The sequence below is a fragment of the Triticum aestivum genome, chromosome 6A, assembly GCF_018294505.1.
Source record: "Triticum aestivum cultivar Chinese Spring chromosome 6A, IWGSC CS RefSeq v2.1, whole genome shotgun sequence".
NCBI classification, from domain to species: domain Eukaryota; kingdom Viridiplantae; phylum Streptophyta; class Magnoliopsida; order Poales; family Poaceae; genus Triticum; species Triticum aestivum.
In genome coordinates, this window is record NC_057809.1 from 516,943,163 (window position 1) to 516,954,546 (window position 11,384).

General features: G+C 48.2%; 1 protein-coding gene across 1 annotated transcript; it reads right to left on the reverse strand.

Annotated features, from left to right (window-relative positions):
* Positions 1–3,581: 3,581 nt before the first annotated feature.
* Positions 3,582–5,554, reverse strand: LOC123128215 (aspartyl protease family protein At5g10770). The gene is made up of 2 exons (XM_044548156.1): positions 5,160–5,554; positions 3,582–5,070 (listed from the first exon to the last, which is right to left on the reverse strand). Exons 1-2 carry the CDS (start codon positions 5,314–5,316, stop codon positions 3,851–3,853), a joined length of 1,377 nt encoding a protein of 458 aa, XP_044404091.1. The 5' UTR covers positions 5,317–5,554; the 3' UTR covers positions 3,582–3,850.
* Positions 5,555–11,384: the final 5,830 nt, after the last annotated feature.

An 11,384-nucleotide genomic window follows, 5' to 3' on the forward strand; every position in this document is an offset into this window, starting at 1 on the left:
AGTTCTATAATGAAAAATTCCCACTAGTATATGAAAGTGACATAACGAGAGACTCTCTATCATGAAGATCATGGTGCTACTTTGAAGCACAAGTGTGGTAAAGGATAGTAACATTGTCCCTTCTCTCTTTTTCTCTCATTTTTTATTTGTTTGGGCCTTTTCTCTTTTTTTATGGCCTCTTTTTTTTCGTCCGGAGTCTCATCCCGACTTATGGAGGAATCATAGTCTCCATCATCCTTTCCTCACTTGGGACAATGCTCTAGAAAATGATGATCATCACACTTTTATTTTTCTTACGACTCAACAATTACAACTCGATACTTAGAACAAATATGACTCTATATGAATGCCTCCGGCGGTGTACCGGGATATGCAATGAATCAAGAGTGACATGTATGAAAGAATTATGAATGGTGGCTTTGCCACAAATACAATGTCAACTACATGATCATGCTAGCAATATGACAATGATGGAGCGTGTCATAATAAACGGAACGGTGGAAAGTTGCATGGCAATATATCTCGGAGTGGCTATGGAAATGCCATGATGGGTAGGTATGGTGGCTGTTTTGAGGAAGGTATATGGTGGGTGTATGATACCGGCGAAAGGTGCGCGGTATTAGAGAGGCTAGCAAAGGTGGAAGGATGGGAAAAAGTGCATATAATCCATGGACTCAACATTAGTCATAAAGAACTTATATACTTATTGCAAAAATCTAGAAGTTATCAAAACAAAGTATTACGCGCATGCTCCTAGGGGGATAGATTGGTAGGAAAAGACCATCGTTCGCCGGCCCTGCCTGCTCGGCCCCGCCGCTCACCGGCGCTGGCCAGCCCTCCCCCGACCTCGCCGGCCCCCGCCCCGGACTACCGTGCATGTCGCCGCCCCGCGTGCCCCTAGGCGCGCACCCGCTCGGGCTACGCCCAGCGCCTGCACCCGCGGCGCCTGTTCGGGCGGCGCCCGCAACAACCAAACCCACTATGGCACTCGAGCCACTGACTAGTGGGCCCCTGCCCCAGAATGAAAATGATAAAAAAGAAAATAAAAATATAGTTATTAATTAATTAATTAAGCTAATTAATCATGTTAATTAACCCTGTTAACTAATCTAATTAAAATGAATTAACCTAATCACTTAGTTAGTCTAATTAACAGGTTTAGTTAGTCTGAGACAATGACAACGACCGGCGTGATGACCTCTCCGTTGTACCTAGGTGGGGTTGTGACGTGTTGATCTTCCGAGGCCGGGCATGACCCAGAAAAGTGTGTCCGGACAAAGGGGATCGAGCGTGTTGGGAAATGTGGTGCACCCATGCAGGGAAGTTGATCTATTCGAATAGCCGTGTCCCTCGGTAAAAGGATGACCCAGAGTTGTACCTTGACCTTATGACAACTAGAACCGGATACTTAATAAAACACACCCTTCCAAGTACCAGATACAACCGGTGATCGCTCTCTCACAGGGCGACGAGGGGAGGATCGCCGGGTAGGATTATGCTATGCGATGCTACTTGGTGAACTTACCATCTACTCTCTTCTTCTTCTGCAAGATGGAGGTTGTCAGAAGCGTAGTCTTTGATAGGACTAGTTATCCCCCTCTTATTCTGGCATTCTGCAGTTCAGTCCACATATGATACCCCTTTTCCATTTGATACCAATGTATACATATGTAGTGTAGCTCCTTACTTGCGAGTACTCTGGATGAGTACTCACGGTTGCTTTGCTCCCTCTTTTCCCCCTTTCTATACCCGATTGTTGCGACCAGACGTTGGAGTCCAGGAGAAAGACGCCGCCGGTAATGACGACTCCTACTACACTAGTGGTGCCTACTACTACGTGCAGGCCGCTGACGACGACCAGGAGTAGTTTAGGAGGATCCCAGGCAGGAGGCATGCGCCTCTTTCGATTTGTATCCCAGTTTGTGCTAGCCTTCTTAAGGCAAACTTGTTTAGCTTATGTCTGTACTCAGATATTGTTGCTTCCGCTGACTCGTCTATGATCGAGCTCTTGTATTCGAACCGTCGAGGCCCCTGGCTTGTAATATGATGCTTGTATGACTTATTTTATTTGTAGAGTTGTGTTGTGATATCTTCCCGTGAGTCCCTGATCTTGATCGTACACGTTTGCGTGTATGATTGAATCAGGGGCGTCACAAACATTTTTTATAAATCCAAAAACCCTAACCTGGTAGTATAGTTTTATGAATTTTCCCACAAAGATATGTCGGAGTTGTCCTAACATTCTTGCACAATACCTAAATATATACTAAAAACTTAAATATGATTGTCTATCTACTTTTGATCAACTTTGAGTGTATTTGTATTTTAAATTGAATTATATAAATTAAATACCTATGAATAAAAAAATAGAAAATGAATCTTGGAAATGCAAAGAATGCGTGGTGCTAGTAATAATGTATATTAAATGATAAAAATAATTCAAGGGAAAAAAGTTTTACCATATAACACTAAAAACCCTAAATATAACCAAATATGACCCTACACCCCTAAAACATACAAGTGTCATGGATAATTTTTTCTCGCACCACTGGTAACACTCCTAAAAGAATGTGGCATTGCGTACTTCACACCCTCCAGTGACAATCCTCCTATATCACATCCTCGCACGCTGGGCTTAGTGAAAATTTTCCCCCAAAGTCAAGAGCTCCGCATGCGCGCTTGCCCCCCTAATCCACTTTGCGGCAGGTGGCCTATTTGTCAATGCAGCATCGACGACGCCATCGACAACTGTGGCCACCCTTGGCCATGTCGGCATGCGACAACTTCTATCCGGACATCCACACCCACACCCTCTCCCTAGCTAGAGGCCGGGGATTGAAAAAAGGGAAGAAAAGAAGGAGGATAGGTACAAGCTCTTCTTGGACGTGCAAAGGGAGAGGATGAAATTCCACCGACAACTGGTGTGGCAGAGGTTGCAAATTGAGAGGGAGAGGATGGACATGGAGAAGACGAAGGCATGAGAACAAATGAAGCTTGAGAAGGTGAAGGCATATGAGAGCATTTGAGATTGAGAGATAGAAAGGTGAGGCTCGCGGGGAACACCAAGGAGTCAAGGATCATGTTCACGGACACTAGCCTCATGGATAACGGAAGTGTGGTTAACCAACCAGAAGGAGATCAACGAGCATGTAGAAAAGTCGTTTGATTCATTTATGTGTTGGCTATGTATGAATTATGTTTTTTTATTTATCATGGATCATTTTGGCTTTTGTTGAATTGTTGTGTTTTATATTGATCGAATGGTCTATGTGCATGACATGCATGAATTTGGGGTTTTGAAAATGAAGGACGTCGCCGCCCAAACTGACAAATAGGATTCGGTCGGCTCCTGTCCAAAGACGCAAAAGCATGGAATAAACTGTGAGTGAAGGAAAACCCGTCGAGTGGCATGCCATGTATATGCTGACAACTGTGTGATGATTTGTCATAATGTGCTATTTTTTAAAAAAGGATTAAATGCGGCTTGACTTTTTCTAAACATGGTGAAACATATGAAAATGTCTTAAACGGTGTAATTCCATTAAAGCGGCAAAATATGGGTGAAACTGGTGAAACTGAAATTTAGTCTTCATTTAATCAATTTCTTTATTTATTTATATGAATGAAAATTTAGGAGAAGATTATCCTGATCGTTTGATTTGAAAGATTACACATGTGTCGCATCAAGTTGCTGCTATCAGAGAGAAATTAAATAGTCTGCTAGATGATGATTTTGGCCCAGTGTCCCTTACCTCGCGACTACAAACAAAAAGACAAGCACATGAGAGCAGCCTAGCTAGCCACCATTCCTTCCCGCGCGCGAGCACTGAGCTCTCGCGCAGATGAGCAGCTAGCACGCGTTGGACTTGAACCCGAAGACGCTCTGGCCTGCGTCGTAGAGCACCTCGAGCGTCCTCTGCTGCACGTTGCCGATGATGCCGGTGCTCTCGTCGTCGTCGGTGCCCGTGAACGCGAGGCAGCTGCCGAATATGATCCCGTTGGCATCGAGGTCGACGACCGCGCCGCCGTCGAACATCAGAGCGACGGTGGGTATGGTGACGTTGTCCTGGCCGCTGAAGTCGAAGCACGTGTCCAGGATGCTCCTGGACGGCGCCGTCGGGTACTGCTTCATGCCGTCCTTGAACGCCGTCTTGAGCGCCGTGTACGCCGTGGGCGGCAGCCGCGTGATGATGGTCCCGGAGTCCATCACGGACCCGGCGGAGAAGACGGAGGGCGCCACGCTGATCTGATCCCCGCCGACCTTGATGCCCTGGAGGAGCACGCCGTAGAACGTCGGGGCCTGCTCGCTTCGGAGCATCCCCGTCGTCGCGAAGCCCGTCGTGCCGGTCTGCGCGCCGAGCGTCAGGAACCCCTTGGAGCCGGGGGAAGGCGGGAGGCAGTAGGAGAAGGCCCTGCCGTACGTCGCCGCGGTCTGCGAGATGAGCGACTGCGCGTCGCCGCCGAGCCCCATGAGCCCGTCGGTCTTGTCGCCGAACCCCTCCTCCACGCGGCTGCAGCCGAACTGGAATTCCTTGACCGTGTCCGAGCCCAGCGCCAGCGTGTCGGAGCCGTACGTGCCGGTTGTGTTGGAGCCGTCGCCGTAGCGGACCATGTACTGGCACTGCGAGTTGGAGCAGACGTTGGCCTCCGCGCCGAGCTGTGTGCACGCCGGGGCGCCGCACGAGAACGCGGCGTACGTGCTCGACTTGGCGGGGTCGAAGGGCGTCGACCCGGCCGTGGAGTTGGAGTTGCAGTGCACCCACGACACGTCGCTCCCGGTGTCCATGGTCATGGTCTGCTGCACCGCCGGCGAGCCGACGCCGACGGTTATGACGTACTCCAGCGTGTCCAGGGAAGAGCCCAGCTCGGTCGGCACCTTGAGCTCCTCCGACTGCTGCAGCCCGCCGCCGCGGTGGTTCGTGGAGAACTTGCGCTGGACGTAGCCGGCTCGGAGCTGGTCACGGCGGAGCAGCTCCTCGAAGGCAGGCTCCTTCTTGGCGGGCGCCGGCGAGCACGGGCCATGCCTGTGGTTCAACGGCACCGTGGCTCCAGTGGACGACGACGGATTCACTGCAAAATCAGCGAGCGAATGGAACAATCATTGATCAAGTTGCAGAAAGCTACGCCCATTCGCCCACACTACTGATCTATCTACGTACCCTTGGGCTCGGAGCAGACGGCTTGAGGCTTGAGCGAGCTCGTCGAGAGAATCTTATAGCTCTGCTCACCCGCTGCACTGGCGATGAGAGCATGGCAGATAATGCACGACAGGAGGAGCAGCAGCTGCGAGACGAACGCCATGGCTGCTCCTTGCATCCCAGGGTAGATGTTGGGGGAGGCTAACAGCTAGAATCTGAACTTATATAGATATAAGAATCTTCGAACACAACCACAGAAAAATTGGAACTTGGAAGACTCGTAGTTGACTCGGTAAACATGGCAACATGGTGGCCAAATGGAAGGCTCAGTCTCTCTCTTCCAAACGAAATACTGCCGTCTTGAACACGACGGGAAGTCCCTTTCAGTGAGAAAAAAAGAACAGGAAAATCACGGTGCAAAGTGCCAAGTTTTAGAGTTCGGCCGTCCCTGTAGCGAGGGGCACCATTCGAAGGTGCTCGCCTTTCTATATAGTGGTGGTCCCTTCGAACGATGGATTTTCATGGGGAAAAACATCTGATTTCATCAAGTTATAAAAATGCTTGTGATTTTTTGAGAACCTTTTGTGTGGTAGTACTATATTGGAATCAAGGATAAAGTACAAAAAAGTTTGGCCGATCTATTTGGAATCAAGTGCACATAGACACAAGCACTCATGTAGAAGAGCGGGGTCGCGGAGAACGATGAAGCTACCGTTCGAAGCTTCCTCAAAAGAGATCATCCGCCACCATGAGATGTGCATGCAGGGATCAAACATGAGGTTTGATCCACAGTGGATTGAGAGTATAACCACCTCCAATAGTTATGTAACAAATAGTTGATTCTATAAATGTATGTGTCTTGCCCTATTGAGATGTGTACACGCAGCTGCATTCTGACATATGATTTCTTGAAGTAGTAAAAAAGCACAAGATTTTTGTAAACCTTTTATCTCATACGAAAGATGACTAGAAATTTAAAACCATGTTTGAAATTAAGGAAAAGTACATAAAAATGTTTGGTGGATCTAATCACAGTTTCATGTTGGGTCTTTTTGTGCTCACAGAGCACAACATAGAGGCAAGTGCTTGTACAATGCCGAAAACTGGACCTGCGGAGAACGACAAGTCAACATTCACAGTTACCACTCAAAAAGGGTTATCCACCTTTACAAGATGTGCATGGCAGCAAACCGGAGGTTTGATCTATGGTGGGTTGGGAGTACAACCACCTCCATTAGTTATATAACCAGGAGTTAGTTATATCGATGAAATTGTCCTATTATGTTGTGGAAATGTGTACACCAAGTTGCTCGTTCTAACACTTCTTTTGTCAAAACCAATAACTAGGACATGAGTCTTGACATTGCAATACAAAAAGTACCTCATTTTCAATAACAAACGAGGCCAAACTTTACATTGCTCGGTTAATTAGAGGAAAATTGGACTAAATCAAAGACCATGCTACCTAGCGATATTAGGCCTAGAGCACCGAGGCGACAAGCTGGTCAAAACCAAAACACACAAACATGAAGACCCACACACTAACAACGACCTTCAACATCATCGTCATCACCTTTGCACCGTGAATTGCACCGAAGCCACATGAGACTATCGAGTCATCTCTAGAATCTGCTAGTTGAATGATATCCTCGCTAAATATCGTTGAGACGCGCAACTCCAACTTCACAACCACCTACATTGCTGGAGGATATGAGTGAACACACAACTAATACGAGTCCCACAAACATGGAATTGTTGATGTTGCACCACCACCAAAAGGTAGCTCCTACTTTAGAATATCGTAGTTGCCACCACCAGCGGCCCATCTAGGGGGGTGCCATGACACAAATGCGATATAGTTTGGGACACCTAGGTGCCCAGGCTCCTTGCCTAGATGTCGTTGGATCATAGTAGTTTTCGTTGATAAGATGTGTTTAAATTTTACATGCATACCTGCATTAGTACTTTCCTATTTGTTTGCATGATGGTACTGTTATGGAAAGTAATAATGGTTGTCTAATTAATACGTGTCATTATTTTTATTAGGTATAAAATTTGCATCAAGTTATATATATTTATGTGAATATTTTCATTGGGTATAACACCAACGCGTACATATTGATGTGTATATTAACATCAAGGTATGTATATTCATGTGTATATTCACATTAAGGTATGTATATGTATGTGTATATTTTTATTGAATATAACACCGACACATACTTATTAAAAACTATGACATTTATGTGTATATTTTCATTGAGTATAAAACAACACGTACATATTTTCGTTAGGTATAATACCCACTAACTGGTATCATGGTCAAATAACATGTACACATGGTTATCTCTTGGTTACATGTACGTATATACGCACACAAGTATGAGTGTTCAGATTGTTTTTGTTTTGAAAAGAAATCACTAACCATTTAGGTTACTAGTGCATGCAAACAAAATATGGAAAGCAATTCATTGTCAATTGTATGTCATGCACTAATGAATATGAGTTACCATAACAGCCCTAGGTGCCTGGGCACCTAGGTGTCCCAAACAATTTACCTATATATATATATATATATATATATATATATATATATATATATATATATATATATATATATATACTTAATATTAATCATATAAAATTTAGTGCTCTTTTAGGCTATTTAGGCTAAATTATACTATTTTAGTGTAAGTTTTCTAAATGTTGTATTGTCGTATTCAAGTTTGGCATCGCGGTACTTAGATTCTAGGTCCGTCACTAGCCGTCACATTACCCCAACTACCACCCCTAGCCACAAAGCGACAGTGATGAAGGTCATGGTTTCCAAGATGGCGCCTCCGGGAAGGGGCACCACCAAAGGCATTTCCTTACTCGATCCATCAAATTCGGGCCTAGGGATTTCATCTTGGAGAATAGAAGACCTTCACGATATGGTAGAAACAAACTCAAACTCTTTAGCAACACCTTAATGTCGGTGTCAAAACCGGCGGATCTCGGGTAGTGGGTCCCGAACTGTGCGTCTAGGCCGGATGGTAACAGGAGGCAGGGAACACGATGTTTTACCCAGGTTCGGGCCCTCTTGATGGAGGTAAAACCCTACGTCCTGCTTGATTAATACTGATGATATGGGTAGTACAAGAGTAGATCTACCACGAGATCAAGGAGGCTAAACCCTAGAAGCTAGCCTATGGTATGATTGTTGTGTATGGAGTTGATTACCTATGGACTACAACCCTCCGGTTTATATAGACACCGGATAGGGTTAGGGTTGCATAAAGTCGGTTACAATGGTAGGAGATCTTGAATATCCGCATCGCCAAGCTTGCCTTTCACATCAAGGAAAGTCCCATCCGGACACGGGACAAAGTCTTCAATCTTGTATCTTCATAGTCCAGGAGTCCAGCTGAAGGTATAGTCCGGCTACCCGAACACCCCCTAATCCAGGACTCCCTCAGTAGCCCCTGAACCAGACTTCAATGACGACGAGTCCGGCGCGCAAATTGTCTTCGGCATTGCAAGGCGGGTTCCTCCTCCAAATTCTTTATAAAAGTTTGTAAACACCAAGAGTAGTGTCCGGCTCTGCAAAATAAGCTTTCACATATTGCCATAGAGAGAATAATATTAACACAAATCAAATCTGCTGACGTATTCCGTAGTGCGTCATCACACTACAGCCAAGTCCTTACTCGAATCGTTTTTACTTTTCCACCTCAGCATGTTTTGCGAGGCGGTTTCCTTGGCACGTCTTGTCAAAGCAGAGATCGTGTACCCCCTTTACGGGATTCTCATCAATACGGACGTGGGTAACCCAACCACGCCATTTATCACGGCGCTTGGGAGGCAAGCGAGTTTTACTAGGCTGGTGGGGACGCATAACCACATCCGCCCATATAAGGGGACAAGGATCCACCTTTTTACCTATGCCTTCTTCCTCCTTTGCCTACCCATCTCCTGCGCACCCGAGCTCCAGCGCCCAAGCCCGCACTTCCCACCTCAACCTTCTCCAGCAATGTCCGGAGCGGGAGGCAAGTGGATGGTCTCCTCCGTCATGGAGGGCCATGTCAAAAAGCTAAGGAAGGCTGGATACTTGTCCAAAGACATTGCGCACCGGCTTCCCGAGGAGGGGCAGCTTCTTCCCACCCCAAGGCCCCATGAGAGGGTAGTATTCCTTCCCCACTTCCTCCGCGGACTGGGTTTCCACTCCACCCATTTGTCCGGGGGCTCATGTTTTACTATGGCCTGGATTTCCACGATCTGGCCCCGAACTTCGTCCTCAATATCTCAGCGTTTATCGTCGTGTGCGAGGCTTTCCTCCGCATCCGCCCCGATTTCAGCCTCTGGCTCAAGACCTTCAATGTCAAGCCCAAGGTGGTGCGCGGCAGCCAGGCGGAGTGCGGAGGCGCCATGGCGGGCAAGATGGCCAACGTCCTATGGCTCGAGGGCTCCTTCGTGGAGACCCTGAAGGGGTGGCAATCGTGGTGGTTTTACATCACCGAGCCGCGCGATCCGAAATGGATCGCAGCCCCCAAGTTCCGATCCGGACCCCCCACGCGGCTTATGTCCTGGAAAGAGATGGGCCTGTCGTGGGGCGACGAAAAAGAGGTGACCGGACTGCAGACATGCATCCAGTCCCTGGTGAGCAAGCCAATCAAGCTCGTCAATGTAGTCCAGGTTATGCTCGTCCATCGGATCCTCCTGTGTCAACAACGGGACCTTAATCTGTGGGAGTTCGACCTGGCGCAGCACCAAACCCTTAACAGGCTCTTCGGCACGACGTATGAAGACGTCTGGAAGGTGCTAACAAAAGGCGCCGAGGCTCCCACATCCGCTTCCGAGGACCGCGGATACAGATCGCAGCGTCACGCTAGCGAGGTAAGCTATTTTCACCTTTTACAGGATGTTAAGTTTTTTCATAGTTTGACTCTATGCGGGATCTAAACTCCCTTACCTCTGACAGGCTTGGCGGGCGATATCCGAACCGATTAACTGTCCGGCTCCGCTGCCCGAAGACCCAGCCCTAGCTCTACTAGCGAAGCTGCTGGTTCCGGCGCCTTATGTGGTGCCGGAGAAGAAGGCCAAGAAGAAGAAGGCCACGGGGACTCGAAAGAGTGCCCGTAATGTGGTGGTGTCGGACTCATCATCCGACGAGTCTGAGACGCTCTCCTCCCGTGAGAACGAGGAGGAGGAAGAAGAAAACTCTCCCCCCCCAGGGGAGGGAGGAGAGAAGAGGAAGGCTGCCCCAACGGGGGAGGCCGAGGGGTCTAGGAAAAGGAAGACCCCTCCGCCGGACTATGCCCCCAATGCCGAAGAGGGCAAAGAGGAGTGGCCAAACAGGGCCAAGCATCCGGCGAAATCGTAAGTTCGGATATCAGAATAACTCATGATGTTCCTTTGTTGCACAGCTTTCCCTAATGTCGAATGTAATTATGCAGTCCGCCCCGGGACGAACTCAACGAGTCGTGGAGCGGCTCCCTGGATCCATCGGACGTGAACTCAGTTCCGCCCACTGTCTCCCCCCGCACTGCGGACGACGCCGAAGTGGCATCGTAATGAGCTCCGGGGCAGGAGGAGGTGGTCCTGGAGGAGCTGCAAGGCGACCTCCCGGACCCCAGGAGTAAAGGGGACAAGACCCCCCAGGGCTCCAAGTCCGGCTTTGTGCCGGACACCGCGCCGGAATCTTCAACAGTTCCAGACCGCGGTAGGCGAACTCCTTCCAAGAGGAGCAAGCCTTCTGAGCCTGCGGCCTCCGTCCAACCGGAGGTGCCGGACAATCTGCTAGGTGCTTGATGGCGCCTCCATCGACGAGGAGCACCGTCTATTATTAGTACGGTGATCCAGAAGGTTCAGTCCGCCAAGAGCGGACTGAGTGAAGCTTGCGCTAGCCTCCTAACAGGCTTCGAGGTAAGTAAAAAATATGTAAAAATATAACCGCATAGACAGTAGCCCCTGATGCTCTGTTTGGCGTTCGGAAAGAAAAGCCGAATAGAGGATCTATTAAATTTCGCAGGAGTCTAACAACAAAGAGTCAATATGCGTATGCAGGCTTCGCTGCTAGCCACCGCCGCACTGACTGCGGAGGTGGGTGCCCTGAAACAGGGCCTCGAGTGGACCGAGCAAGAGCTCGGCCTTGCCAAGCGGCAGCTCGAGGAGAAAGAAGGTAAGAAAATACCTTACAGAAAAAGTTCCTATAAAAAGACGTGATTGCAAAAAATAACAAGATTGTACTGCTTATTGTAGGGGCCA